Genomic DNA, 15,284 nt, shown 5'->3' with positions numbered 1-15,284 from the left:
ATTTAATTATGAAAATAAAAGTTGATGCTTTGATTTGTTAAAATAAGTTGAGAACTATATGCATCAATAAATATAAAAATAATTTAACGATAACTGAATATTAAGTTGAGAAGTTGAAAAATAAATGCAAATTAAGATATCTAATCTCTTGCAACATCGATCTCTTCTATTTTATGTTTAATTAATTATATTAAAATAAAGTTATTTTTATGTAAAATTATAATTTAAATTCCATTAAACCAATAGTTTTACGGTATAACTCCTCCTTTTTTATTAATATATATTTTGATATATGTTGTTTATTCAATAACAATTTAGAATAAATAGAAAAAATAACAATTTGAAATAATGATAAAATAAATCTTTTTAATTAAAATCCTTTCATCTTATTTATGAGCTCCTTTTTTGTTTGATATTTTTTACAAGAATAATTATTTTTTAGATAATAATTTATCAAAACCATTCAAGCAAGTTTTAATAAAGAAAACAAAATTGGTTTTGATAATTTTGACTCGAATATAATAAACAAAATGAGTAAGATATATTGTATGTGTGCGGCTGCATGAAACTTTTTAGAATTTATTTTTTAATTAATAATACAATAATAAAAAATTATTTGTAGGTAAGACAACAAATAAAATTATAATGGAAAAATGTATTTTGTTTTTTTTTGTCATAACCATATTTTCTAATTCATGTTATTTTTTTTCATTGTTAATTTGTGAAACTTGGCCTTACATATTTGTTTTATAGCTTACATCCACATGAAATGTTTCTTAACTTTTTCATGTGAGATATTAAAACCTCAAATATTTTTTTTTAAATTTTTTCAGAGTTGACCTGGGTCAACCTCTGGATCGGATTTAGTAATTATGCTTGGCACAAAATAAAGAAGGTCAAACTCATGCACCCGACCATTAATTTGTTAAATTAGGCAGACAAAGTGTTGCCAACCTATTTGTTTTCAAAAAACAAAGCAAATGACAATTTGTTTGTGGTGGCAGACGATGCGTCATCAATTGATTGAACTTCAGCTACACCGGGTGGCTGAAAAATTGAGGCTCGACTTCTAAGACCCAAAAACCTCATATTGATAATTTTTTCACCTGAAAACACCTAAGAAATACCCTAAAGACCATAATAAACCCACTTATAGTCTTAAATAAACCTTTAATAGGACAAAAAAAATAAAAATAAAATAGCCTAAATAAGATGATGAGATGAATGACCAGGACCATCTCAACAAAACTCTTCTCATCAAATGGAACTCGTTGATACCAAGATCATTTTTTTGTTGTAAAAAAGTGCCCAACATACAACTTTATCTCTCTTGCATCATTTTCCTATGAATTTCTCTTTTCTCTCTCAAGCTCAGGTACTAGAACATGAACCAAATGAAGTTCTGGACCAACTGTAAAATTAGGTTGTAAAGGCAGGCCGGGTCAGCCTTTTTGGGTCAACTTTGCCGCGGGTTCAGCGTTTTCAAGTGACAATGTTTTTACTTAGGTTCGGGTGCTATGACAGGTCACAAGGGTGACATATTTTTTTTCTTATATGGTGAAGGTATGAGAGAGAAAGAAGACTTGAAAGGTGGCATTAGAGTTGCCATTTTTGTTGCTATCGGTGGAGGTTGAAGGTAGTGAACAATGGGCTTCAAAACGACGTCGTCTCTCTGTGTGTGTGTGTGTGTGTGTGTGTTCTTTTTTTAAAATTAACAAAACGATGTTGTTTAAGATAAAACACGCTGTTTTGGTGCTTTGGGTTTAAATTAGGTTTAAATCTCTTTTTTCAATTTCAGCTCTCAATCTTTCAATTTATTCAATTATGTCATCAATTGAATTTTGATTCTAAGAGTCAATTCAATTTCAACCTTGCCAAGTTTTAAAATGATGCCTTGTGTTTATGTGTTTAGTGTCTTTTTTTTTTTTAACTTGGTCCTTGGTTTTGGGTATTTTTAATTCCATCCCTAATTAACCTTCAAACTTCTATTTTCTTTAATTTCACCTCTGTTTTTAATTGAATTGGGTTCCTGAATTCGCGCACCTTTTGCAAAAAAATCATTAGTTCTAAATTTCTTTAATTTTGCCTTTAATTGACCCCCCAAAATTTGATTTTCTTGCAATTTTATCCCTGATTTTACTCAATAGAGCTTAGAAAATTTAGTCGGATCCTTTAAAATTCAAATCTTCTCAATTAAGCTCAAATTAGGTTTCTAAACTTAAGTTTGCACCAATTAAGTCCCTAATAAAATTAATTTGACCCATTAAAAATCTAATTAAGTCTTTGCACTTAATTAATTCTTTTAATTTGACCCAAATTAATTCTTAAATATAATCAAATCTTTAACCGGACCAATGATTAAATCAAAATGGCTTATTAAAAGTCTAATTAAGTCTTTAGACTTAATTTTTTATGCAAATTTATCCAATAATAATTTAATGTGACCTTATATTTGCATTGTCTTTCAAACTTGGGTATAATTAGCTTCCTGATTTTTGTCAAAAATCTCAGTTTGGTTCTTTCATGCATTTGAAAGCCTTTTCAGCTTGCTCTTTCCAAGTTGCTAGTATTTTTTTTTATTTTTTTTTAAATTTTAAAAGAAAAGGATAATTTTGGGGGAAATTCAAAAATTGAGTTATGAAACTAGGTATCATAAAACAAAATACTAAAGGGCATATCAAAACCTAAAAAAAATGCAAATGAAAAGTTATGGAATAGGCAGAGCATAAAGAGTGCCCCGTTAGCTTATGGTTAAAGGTGAGGAATGTTTTTGAAAAAGTGACAATGAAAATTGAGCATTAAGGAGCGTGCATCGAAAAAAAAAGTTATGCATCATGATGGACAACCTATTGAAAACATAACAGGAATGTCCAAAAGCGATCCCAAGTCTTTTGAACCCTCACCTTTTGAGCGTATGAATTTCTTTATTTCATAAACACGTGGCTTAGCCTTCATTACATGCCTTTACAAGCTCTTTCTAATAAAAAAGTGATCTATTAAACTAGTAAAAGGTGAAAAACTTGGAGCACCTTTTTTTTTTAAATGAAATGTTTCTTTAGGTAAAAAATGATGTCATTTTAAAAATAAACTCAAATAAATAAATAAATAATAAGTGATGTCGCACCCAACATCATGATGACATTTTAAAAAGAGTCACCACCTATTATTATGGTTAATAGGAAACCTATTTTATTCTTTGAGGGGAAAGGTCTAGTCTAATGAAAATGAGTCGCCACATAATATTATAGTCAATAGAAAACCTAACTTGTAATGCCGTGTGTCTTTTAATGTACTTCCAACTTTTTTTGTTAACCATATACATGTAAAATAGAGTGAATTGTTTTTTAAATAAATGATAAAGTCCTACTTATATGGAGGCCCTCCCAATCAACACACCAGACATAAAATTTATTCTACATATACACATCAACCATGCATGAGGGTTTTTCATTTAAATTAAAGGATTTATGCAATTTTAGAAAATCTTGGCAGAGTCTTCCATGCATTGGGCCCTATCTAAAAGTTCATCCCATAAATAATACTTACATAACATAATTGCAATCCATACCACATTCGGTTTACATCGTTAATGCTCATAGGCAGCCATAAGCATGCCACCCAACAAATATCATCAATTACAATTATTTACCACATTAATATATAAGGAGCGTTTACATTATTTTACTTGTTTATAATTTCAAAATATTTGTATGTGTATGTGCATTGAAACTCATAATGATTAGTAATTCATCATTTTACTTGTTTATAATTTCAAAATATTAAACTTAACATTTACTAAAATTTAATTACATGCCATAAGTTGAAGATTACAAAATTCTACCTAATACATTAAAAACTACAAAGTCCCAATCACGAGATCACAACTACTATAACATCCTCTATATTTTCATTCAATCAACACATGATTTTTTTATATTACAATTATTGGGTGAAATTACACACACACACACACACACACACACACACACACATTTTATTGAGAAATAATTGATTGGGAAATCTTAAGGCTTAATTGAGGACTAAATTGAACAAACTAGAAACCAAGAATTACTTTGTAAAAGGAACCAAACTTTAATTATCTCAATTGATTTTCACTAGGGGTCTCATTGCATAAAATTAGTCAGTTTTGTCTTAATTAAGGATGCTTGAGTTTAAATTAAAACAATAGGGACCAAATTGAAGTTTTTCAAATCCTAATTAGAAAACTCTAATTTTAGGGTTTAAGAAAATGACATGTCACTCACTTTTAATGAAGAGATTGAGTGACACATTGTTTATCCCTATTTTACTGTTTTTCCTGGTTGAGAAGGCTGATTGGGATGCCACCTTTAGGCGAATGAATGTGGCATCTTCGACCACCTCAGGGGCTCTAATCACCATCAATAGATAGAGGAGGTTATACTTTACAAGTGTCATAACCTATTTTTATGTTACTCCCCAAATTCATTTATCTTTCTTCCAAAAAAAAAGCACGAACGATGCTGTTTTGAACGACACTGTGCTCTTTCTTCTCCTAGGCGTGCACAGGCAAGGAAAGAAGGAGATTTTCTCCCCTACAATGCCTCGCTCCCTCCCTCTTCCAAAACCTAAAAAGACCCAACAAGACCTACAACCCACCTCATGCCCTGCCATTGAGGCGAACATGCAGAGGGGATAAGCCCTGGGGCGGCTGCCCACTAGCCGCTAGACCATCCTACCCCTGTGATATGACTGGACAGGGGTAGTAGCCATCTTTTCCCCTTTTCCTCTTTATAAATACCAGGGGAGAGAGATGAGCAAGAGGGGGCGAAGATTGGAGAGAAAATTTTGGGATAGTATAGAAAGAAGAGAAATGAGAGTTGAAAAACAGAGGAACACATTTTTTGGAGGGGGTGAAAAAAAAAGGAAAAAAAAGAAGTGTTGAGAGAGATAAAGACTTGGAGAGAAGGTTGAGGGAACGAAAAAATAGAGGGACAAGAGAGAAGATTATAGAGGAAGAAACAGAAAAAAAGGGCACCACCACCTACCTTTCTCGTCGTCTTCCCAAGAATCGCCTTGAGCCACTGTCGACAACAGCACCACCATGTTGTCGACAGTGGCTCAAGGCGATTCTTGGGATGGCGACGAGGAAGGTAGGTGCACCACCATTATCAGAACAGAAAGAAACAAGAGGGGAGGAAGAACAAACAAAAACAGACAAGGAGAAGGAAAAATAGAGATTTGTGCTTCTGCACAGGGAAGAAGAAAAATGGTAGCAATCACCGCTTGTCGCCACACAACACTACCATGAGCCTCCATCAATGACAGCAACGACACGACCCTCCCTGCCAGGTCAACTTCCTTCCTCCTCCCCTTCTTCTTCGTCTTCACTACCTCTACTATTCTGCAAGTGAACAATGGAGAGTGAATTAATTCACTCTCCATTGTTTAGTGGGCCAGATAGCACCGACTCAGACCAAAATGTCTGGGCTGGGTCCGGCCTAGTCCAAAAAAATCCTTTTGAAAAAAATGTGATTTTCCTGCATATTTTTCTATCATTTTTTTTAATATTGGTTTGTATTTTTATACTGTAAAGATACAAATCTGGTATTAAAATATCTGGTTTTTGTCAAAACATTGCAAAAAAAATTATAAAACAAAAAAAAAGTCTTGTTTTCATGTACACGGCTAAGTTTCTTAAAGATAAAAAAATATATCGTATTTTCATACAAAACAAAATTCAAAAACATGTTTTAGCATGCATTTTGAGCTTTAATAACCACTTCATTAAAGCCATGAGAAGTAGACTAATATTTCAAAAACAAAAAAATTATTTTGTTTTCTTATAGTATCTAGGATTATGATCTTATATGTAAGATGTATTTATGATATTAAAAGGGTAGTTCTTTTATGAATAAACATTAGAATGGTTAGAATTTACTCGATAAGATAAGGATCTCCTTATCAAGAAGGACTTTTCTTAAACATTAGATAGACCAACAATTAGAAAATACGATAATACGTTGGTTCATATTAGATAATTAAACAATGTAGCTTACCTTAGGTAGGGCGTATTTGGGATGCTAATACATTCCCTTTACGCAACCAGTCTCTGTACCCGATCTCTGAAAGCAGTTAGGGTTCCTAGTGACCAAAATACTAGGTGACGACTCCCATTCCCTCATTCCACTGATAAAAGACAAGAATTCCTTATCCTTCTCATTTCCTGATTTCCAGTTATACGAGAGTGGAATATCACCGCGACGCCGCACATGTGCGACATAATGACGACTCCACTAGGGACCATGTGGACTAAGCTTTGTTTTTGTCTGATTATCATGTTTTATTGTTTAGTTTGTGCGTTATTGTTAATATGCATTTGCTCATTTGCTCATACGCTTTAATTTTGTACATATTTGTTCATGCATTGTATAAATTGCTTTATGCATCATTCACATGTTTAGGGGAATTTATACTGAAAAACTTTGGTTAAATGGGGGACTAGTAGCTTACCTTACAACTTTTAGTCAAGGTTTAAGTTTGTTTAAACCCCAACTCTTCAATGAGTGCTTAGACTAGTAATGATTGGTGCACATGCCACCCCATTACTTACTAAGCCCCATATTGCCTTCACGAGAGTGATCACTAAGACAACAAAAGACCCTTTTGAGACTAGGTAAAAAGCCTACCCATTATGTAATGGCTCATAACCTATCCTTAGAGTATGAGCTCCCTAATATAGCCATTCATAGCCAATACGCATATACATACATTTGCATCCATATGCATACATCAATTCATTGTAAATAAATATATGTATCAGGTTGAAATATAGGTTCCTAAAGAGTCTACAACACTTGACTCCGAGCAAGAAACATGGAAGATGAAGAGCGTGCTCACCGTGATGCTAATTTTCAAGAAGAGTTGGAGTCTTTGAAGACAAGAACGACTCACCTCATTAGCTTACTCGAGCAAACGCTGGGAAATTCCTTTGGTGAAGGTCCTTCCAACCGACCTATCATCTTTATTCAAACCCCAACAACAACTCAATCCGAAGAAATAATAGGAGAATATGGTTAAGAGCCTCAACACAATCCAGCCTTTCTGCCAAAGGTTTTATGGAAAGACTGACCGAATGGGAATTTTTACCAAAGTTAGAGAATGGAGCCTGTTCCTGTTATTTCCAAAAATAATTGTCTCTATTTGATCATGCCTGTAGAATAATTTTGATTTTTTCATGTTTCAACCTATACTAGTTAGAGAGAAACCAAAGATTAGTTAGAGGTGAAAATGAGCTGGAAATCAAAAGGGAAAGAAACCAAGGATCGAAAGGAGAAAACTATATCTTGTTGTTAAAGTATACCCTCAAGCTTTAATGGTGGGGTGCAACTCATTGAACACACCCCCTTCTTATTATGCTTGTTAAATTTTGGTACTAGAGGTTCATTATGCATTCTCTTTTTAACTACTTATTAATTTTGATGCATTTGATGCTTTATTCGACATTTTTCAAATGGTTAGTTATGAAATGATTTAATGTATGTGTTTTGTTTGAAATTTGGTTGAATAATTAAATATGTTCATTGAAGTGTTAAATGTTAGTATATAGTAATGTTTTACATGTTTTGATGTTAATATGATCATTTTTGAAGTTATGGCAATGTGTTTTAAATTTTGAAGTTGCTATGGTTTAAGTTATTTAAGATAGCCTGTTGGGTTTGTTAAAGTTGTGTGCATGTTGTTTAAGCACTAGGATATTGAATTTATCCAATAGAACAATGTTTTTTACCTAAAGAAATGTTAGTTTTGCTCACTGTTTTATTTGACCTTGCATACTGTTTTTGTTATTGATTTTTGTTTTTTGTTTGTTTTGATGATTCAAGCAGGTTGTATTAAGAATGTTTAAGCTTTGTTTGCTAGGTTTAGTTTCTATTCTTGATTATATGACACTTTTTCTGTGTTTAAGTTCTGTTGCTGAGTTTCTAGGTTTACAAACTTTTTGGGTTGATGTTCTCGCCATGAACTTTGCCTAAGGTCTTTGATTTTAATATGATTTTGGTCGATTGTTGGTTCTTACATGTACGTGCATAGTTGTTGGTCTTTAATTTGAGATTTTAATGGCTTAAAGATATTGTTTTTATGGCCTTTTATCTTTGTTTCTATCTTTTTATTTTTGCATAAACTCAAATAGTCGTGGCTTTTGTTGAATTATTATGATGATCAAGCCCTAAAATCTTGTTTGAATAATGTTTGTGTGATTTCATGCCTTTAATTTTGTGCAATCTGGGTTGAAATCAAATTTACATTTTCCAGGTTTATTTCTTGTTGTTCTTCGTGTTCTTCATCAAATTCTAGCAAAAAACCCATTTGATGTTTAGTATTTCTTTCTCGTTTCTAGACCTTATTTATGGGCTTGGGCTTTTGGGTTAGGAAGCCCAGTCCACGTGGCTGGGCTGAGCCCATCTTTTAATAAGCCACCATTTGGCGACTTTAATTTTTACCAAAGAAAAAGTGCATTTTGGTTTGTCCTTGAAACGTGTTTGTCTAACACGGTCTTAAAATATTTTTTTAGCTTCTAATTCTTAGTTAAGGGCATGTTTGGCAAACACACTCTACTGATTTTCCACCAATGTTTATTTCTTATTTTTTGTGCTTTTTCGAAACAGACCCCAAATAATTTCCAAAAAAATCCTAAGAACTTTCAGGATCATTTTAAAATTATTTTTGGGTCCCTCGCGTGTTTTCCAACCATTGTATTTAATATTTGGGCTATAAACTTATATGATAAGATACTGACCCGATATTAAATATAACTGCTTTTCTTTAAAAATTTCAGAAAATTATAAAACTTTTCTTATTCAAAGAAAAAATTAAAAAAATATATTTTTTATTTGTGTGAATATGGCCAAGTCTCTAAATAAATAAATAAATAAATCATATTTGCATAAATAATAAAAAAACATGGCATGATTTAGCATCCTTAAATATAAAAATTCAAGAAAAATAGTTTTGTTGATATTTTCGTATGTATTTTTGAATTTAATAACTAGTTTATGAAATCCATAAGAACTAAGCCTACATTTTAAAAGTACCAAAAAAATTATCTTGTTTGTTTAAATATCAAGGATCACAAACTTATACATAAGACATATCCTTGTTGATATTTTCGCATGTATTTTTAGATTTAATAACTAGTTTATGAAATTCATAAGAACTAAGCCTACATTTTAAAAGTACTAAAAAAATTATCTTGTTTGTTCAAATATCAAGGATCACAAACTTATACATAAGACATATCCTCAAAATATATATATATATATATATATATATATATATATATATATGTGTGTGTGTGTGTGTGTGTGTGTGTGTGTGATATTAGAATGATGAGGTTTAGAACCTCTTTACTGATGAGGGCTTCTTTTAAATCTTAGACAGATTAACACTTAGAAAATACAACAATACCTTAGTTTATATAAGACAAACAAACAATGTAATTTATCTTAGGTAAGATATTTTAGGTACGTCCTCTCTATACATAACTAGTTTTCTTATCCAGACTTTGAGACTAGTTAGGGTTCCTAGTGATCAAAATACTAGGTGGTGACTCCATCCTTTTTTTTACTGATAAATGACAAGAATTCCTTGTTCTTTCCACCTATCACCAGAGAGATCCTGATTGGGGAGGATGATCATCGTGACGCTGTATATATGCGACACAACTTTACCCCAATCTTTAAATTTCTCTTCAATTAGACTCTTAATTGTCAAAATTGAACTACTAAACTTTGCAACTTTATCCATGTTGGTCCTTAAACTTTCAGTTTGTGTAGTCATGTCCCATCCTAGCCTATTTTCTTTAGCAAGACCCTAAATAAGCTATCCTCATTGTGTTCTAACCAGTTGTGTGTTAAATGCTTGGTTGTTTATGATTCAATTTTTTTTTTTAATTTTGGGTTTTTTTTTTAAATTTTTTGGATTTTTAAATGTTTTTTTTGAAAGAAAAATGTTTTTTTTGAAAGAAAAATGTTTTCTATCTAAAATGATAAATTTTAGAAGATCCAAAATTAGGTTTAAGAGAGAGAGAGAGAGAGAGAGAGAGAGACGAAAAAGAGTTTTGAGTTGAGAGAAGTGTAGGTTTGAGCTAGGAAGTAACAAAAGAGAAGGAGCAGGAAGGAAGAGAGAGAAAAACAAAAACAAAAAGAAACCCAAAATGTAAAGAAAAACTTTAAAAGAGAGTGGTTTTTGAGCTAGAAACACATGTCTTGAGCTAACTAGTAGTTGGGGGATGAAGTAGAAGAGGGAAAGAAAATAAAAGAGAAAAAAAGTAGAAACCAAACAGAAAAAGAAACTCAAAGCTAGAGAAAGAAAACTACCTAAACAACCATAACATCGTTGGCCAACCATCATCTCCGCCACCAATGGCCACCACAGTAGTCCATTCTTATATGAAACTAGCCCCAAGGTAAACCAAATCCCCTTCCTTCAATTTTTGTTCTTCTAATAAGTATGCATGAAAGTTCCTACTCAAAATGCATTTTAATAAACATGTTACTATTCATGCATGTATATTATTTACTCATGTATTTTTATTTGCTTCGTGTTAACATTAGTTTTATTTTGTGAAATTATATCTTCATCTTTTTACATAAATATGTGTATATAAACATTTATTTATTTTTGAAAAAAAAACGAGTTTATATCAAGTTTGAGTTATGTTTTGAATTACATATGGTATAACATTTTTAACACAAGTTAACTTTATCTTTTTATATATTTTTTTAAAATTAAACATGTTGGAGAAATGGGGTTAAAAACATGTTATAACACTTTTTAACAATGAAATGAACAAAGAAACAAATATTTATATTAAGAGTTAAAATCAGTTATATACATGCTGATGCATTCAATACTTAACTTGAATTGCTTCGAAATCAGCAATGGTAATTATATTCCACAACTTGTTTCACAACTAGCTAGGTACACTATCCAACATGCAAAATTTCATTCTAATTAAATTCAAGTCATCGGTAGCATAAGCCAAGCAAATGAGTACTTATATTCACGAAATTATAATATATACTATCAATAAATTTCATTATTGATAATAAAAATTAACCTTAACTCATTTTTTTTAATTAAGACTATATTAATTTTTTTGACCAAAACTATCCTTTCAAAATTTAAAAATTAATATATATATATATATATATATCATCAAAATAACCCAATAAACCATGCAAAGACTTGAAAAAAGTATAGGAACTTTAGATTGGGAGTGAAGTACTACACTTTAAGAACTTTTTCTTTATACTGTTAATGATGCTTACCATTTGTTTTGTCTCTTATTTGTATCACGAATGAATTTTCGGATGCTAGATGTTGACAAAAAGAGAAGAAAAAAGAAGAGTTGTAGATCCGTTTGGGAACGCGGTGCAAACCGCGATTCTAAAAAATTTAATGTTGTTTTTTTTTGTAAAATATTAAAGTTTTTTTATATATTTTGGATCGTTTTGACTTGCTGATCTCAAAAATAATTTTTAAAAAATAAAAAAAAATTATTTTGATATATTTTAGCACGAAAAATTATTTGAAAAGTAACAACAACCACACTCCCAAACACCCTATCACGTGAGCTCAAAAATCAAACTTCAGATAACTAAGCTTGTTGACAAAAATGCATATGTAAGAACAATGACGACAGTGCTCGAATAAACAACCAGCTGTTGTTAGTTTGAAGCATGTGCATCATGCTACTAACTTCCCCCAACTGCAAAATATTGGCACGAGCTTAGTCCATTTTGCACCACTTTGAGGTTTCTTTGAATGTTAGGTCACATGACATATGCTTACCAGTACTCCTGCTCTGTACTAGTTTTTTCATTTTACAACGTACGAAGCCTTTTGTATTAAAAAGATAAACAATTTGACAGCAGAGAATAGTACTTAAAGACAAGATTAGAATTTTATTTTCAAGAATTACTCGTCCTTGAAAACTTGAACTTTCTAGATAAGATCCCCAGAAATGTCGTCGTTTAAGTGATATATGTAAAAAGCAAAAACTTGGTCATTTAGTATCGTTGTTGTTTTTTTTAAAAAAAGAAACCTTTTTTTTTAATTTCAAACTTTGAAAAACATAGAATAATAGCCAGCAGCCAATTGTTAAAATTTTCAAATCCGAACAAAAAAGCATCAAGATATTGTAAAATAGTTATATGTTTTCCCTTTTTTTTGAAAAAAATCTAAGACAATTTCTTTTTTCTTGTTAATTTCTGTTTTTATATTTTGAAAAAAAAAAAGAAAATTGCAACAAGCAGTACTTTTCAGGTTCGCTGTGCTTTCTTCTGTACGTTTTGGTTTAAATAGAATGTAAAATACTTGGGAGCTATACTATATAAACACTAAGGGTAATAGTATGTTTGAGAATACGGTGTAAATCGTGTTCTATTAAATCTAAAATTTATTTTTTATGTTTTTATATCGTTTTGATGTGCTGATCTTAAAAATAATTTTTTAAAATAATTTTTATGTATTTATAAATAGAAAATATTTTAAACTCCAACCGCTAATACAATTTCATGCCCCCACCATAGCATCTATGCTATTTGACCTTTTAACATGAAAATAAATAATATAATGAAAAGTTATGTTCTCAAACTCCATGACTTAAATTATATCTTATTATAAGCCTTAGCAAGCAACTGCCACTAGGATTACAGTCATAAAAATACATATACAAGCACTTAGATCCTGGCAAAGAGTGTTAGAAGAAACCCTTTTCTTGCCATGGAGGAGATAACTTAATTTCCTCTCAAACAGCAAATCTAGCCTAACTATATGTATACACAATTACTATTTCCATGGCAAGAATATATTGCTAGGCTGGATTATAAATATTCCCAGCAGCGTATCTTGCAGAGAAAGTTGATTCCACATGTGATCCCATACATGCTTTGATTAGAAATTAACTTATAAGTATCCCAAGAACACGATATCCTGAAACTAGAAGCATTGGTATATGATATTGCAGCATTAATTTTCATCGCTTGACTCAAGTTTTTTTGAAGGAATGCTTAGAGTCAGATCAAGGTTTATGTCAGACGAACTCTTGTTGCTGGGCTCAGGCTTGCCACCATTGGAATCAAAGACCTGAGTCTCCGGAACATTAGCCTGTCTCTTTGACCTAGCAGCTGATGATATTTCTGCTCTCAATCTGGTGAATCCAGTATTGCGATGGGATGATTCCAGCTTCTTCCTTATATGAGAATTCCAATAGTTCTTCACCTCATTGTCTGTACGTCCGGGTAATCTTCCAGCTATCAAGGACCACCTAATCAACGATATATATTTCATCGACATTATTTAACCTCTCACGACACTTGGATCACGCAATCAATTATATAAGTAAATATATAGTATCAAAATGTAATTTTACTTTATGTTACCCTTTAGAAAATTTGTGCTTTTTTTTTTGTGGGATCAAAAGTTATTTTCATTTCATGAAATTATTACAAGTTTTATTTACAAAATACATTACCTTTTATCTTTAATATAAACTATATATGGAGAATGTTAATAATCTTGAAAGAATCATTTTTTCCCTTAAGAATTTACTTTCTAAATATTAAAATTCAAAACTTATTAAAAACAAATATAAATATAAATATTTTCAAAATCTTAATTAATCTCTCATATTTCTTCTTAAATAAACTTTTTATTTCTTAATAATATTTGGAAACACAAAAAAAATTTTGAACAAAAATAAATGTACCATGACCAAATTAAAACACTATTTTCGAAGAAATTAAATACACTGATAAAAAGGTAAAATCTTGAATATCCTAATTACAAAAAGGCATGCTCTCTCTCTCTCTCTCTCTCTCTCTCTCTACCAAAATTTGTGAAAATAAAATTAATTATCATCATTTATGAAAGAAATGAATATAGGTATTTTGGTCCATGTATATGATATAAATGAGATTAATTATGGAATGAGATTAAGAAAAAAAAAATCTCCGTTTAATTCTCTTCAATTTTTCATATATCAAGTCCAACTATTAATTTATATAGTTCTGTACTGCAATACAACAATAATGGGTATTCATATCTTATTTGATTTGGTATGTGGATGATCATCAAGGCTTGTTGACATAGCCAGGCATATATTTGTAAAACTTGTATGCATGGGATCTAGATGAGCTGTACAGAAATAGCATACTAATTAAAGAGCACATGATTTGATCATTACCGGTTGCCAAGCAGTGCATGGAGCCTGATGATCAAATCCTCTTCATCTTCTCCAAATCCATCTCTTTTCAGGTCAGGCCTCAAATAGTTTCTCCATCTCAGCCGACAACTTTTGCCACAACGAAGCAACCCTAATGAATGAATGAAGAAAAAAAAGCCAAAACGAAGAGTCCATTAATCAATATTATTTTCCTTGAAAAAACAATGATAAATATTCCCTTCTCATGGCATGCACGAACTTCTGTAAGTTAACAGATTCCTAGTAAAAGAAGGTGAGCAAAACCCACCAGCAGCCTGAGGAAGCGAGCGCCAACAACCCTCACCGTGCTTCTGTATGTAATCAATGAGCTTCTGGTCTTCTTGCTGGGACCATGCTCCCTTGTTTGTGTATTGCTTGTCACAGCAAGGCTTCCTCATTGAACTATACCCTAGCTAGAACAACTACAGAGAGTGATGACAAAAGCATGAAATTAGCACCAGATCAGTAATAAAAAGGGGCACGAGGGGAGAGCGAAATGGAGTGCAGAGTTGAATAAGTACTCCCACTATTAGATTGATCTGGTAGTGAACTTGGACTGGTTGTTCATCCGCATGGTTTGTGTTGACAAAAACTAGCATAGTTTGGTCAAGTGTGCATGACGTGTGTTAGTTGACACCGCCAACCACCAGCACAGTTCAGTTGATTGGATACCCAGAGAGAGAGAGAGCAGTTGCTTCTTAGTTCCAAAGCACTCTATTGTGTTCTTTGAAAGCAGAATAAGAAAGATGGATAGAATGGGTATAGCGTGTATATATATATATATATATATATATGCAATGGTTGAATCAACAAATTTATTTGAAAAAATAATTTTACAAAAATAAACAAGAAAGATCTGTGCTCGAGCTAGCCAGAAATTTTGCAATACTTCAGGAGTAATTACTGTTTGTTATTCCATGAACCCATTTTTGAAGAGAGAAACAATCATATCTGGATTCACAAGAAAAAAAAAAAAAATTCCCTACCTCCTCTTGATCCTTTTAGAATTTTTAATTGTTTCATTTTATTTGTCAAAATC

At 31.5% G+C, this 15,284-nt stretch overlaps 1 protein-coding gene across 2 annotated transcripts; it reads right to left on the bottom strand.

The window, feature by feature from the left end:
- Positions 1-12,623: 12,623 nt before the first annotated feature.
- On the bottom strand, positions 12,624-14,997 carry LOC7462479 (transcription factor MYB3). Of its 2 annotated transcripts, XM_024586493.2 has the most exons (4): positions 14,767-14,997; positions 14,514-14,667; positions 14,228-14,357; positions 12,624-13,309 (listed from the first exon to the last, which is right to left on the bottom strand). In XM_024586493.2, the coding sequence occupies exons 2-4, from the start codon at positions 14,641-14,643 to the stop codon at positions 13,012-13,014; spliced, it is 558 nt and encodes a 185-aa protein (XP_024442261.1). In that variant the 5' UTR covers positions 14,644-14,667; positions 14,767-14,997; the 3' UTR covers positions 12,624-13,011. The 2 variants fall into 2 exon arrangements, with proteins under 2 accessions (XP_024442261.1, XP_002322088.1); XM_002322052.4 differs by lacking the exon at positions 14,767-14,997 and having other exon boundaries at positions 14,514-14,752.
- Positions 14,998-15,284: the final 287 nt, after the last annotated feature.

This window comes from Populus trichocarpa, chromosome 15 (assembly GCF_000002775.5).
Source record: "Populus trichocarpa isolate Nisqually-1 chromosome 15, P.trichocarpa_v4.1, whole genome shotgun sequence".
NCBI classification, from domain to species: domain Eukaryota; kingdom Viridiplantae; phylum Streptophyta; class Magnoliopsida; order Malpighiales; family Salicaceae; genus Populus; species Populus trichocarpa.
Note: the sequence above shows the minus strand (reverse complement) of the source record. Positions and strands in the feature narration are given on the sequence as shown.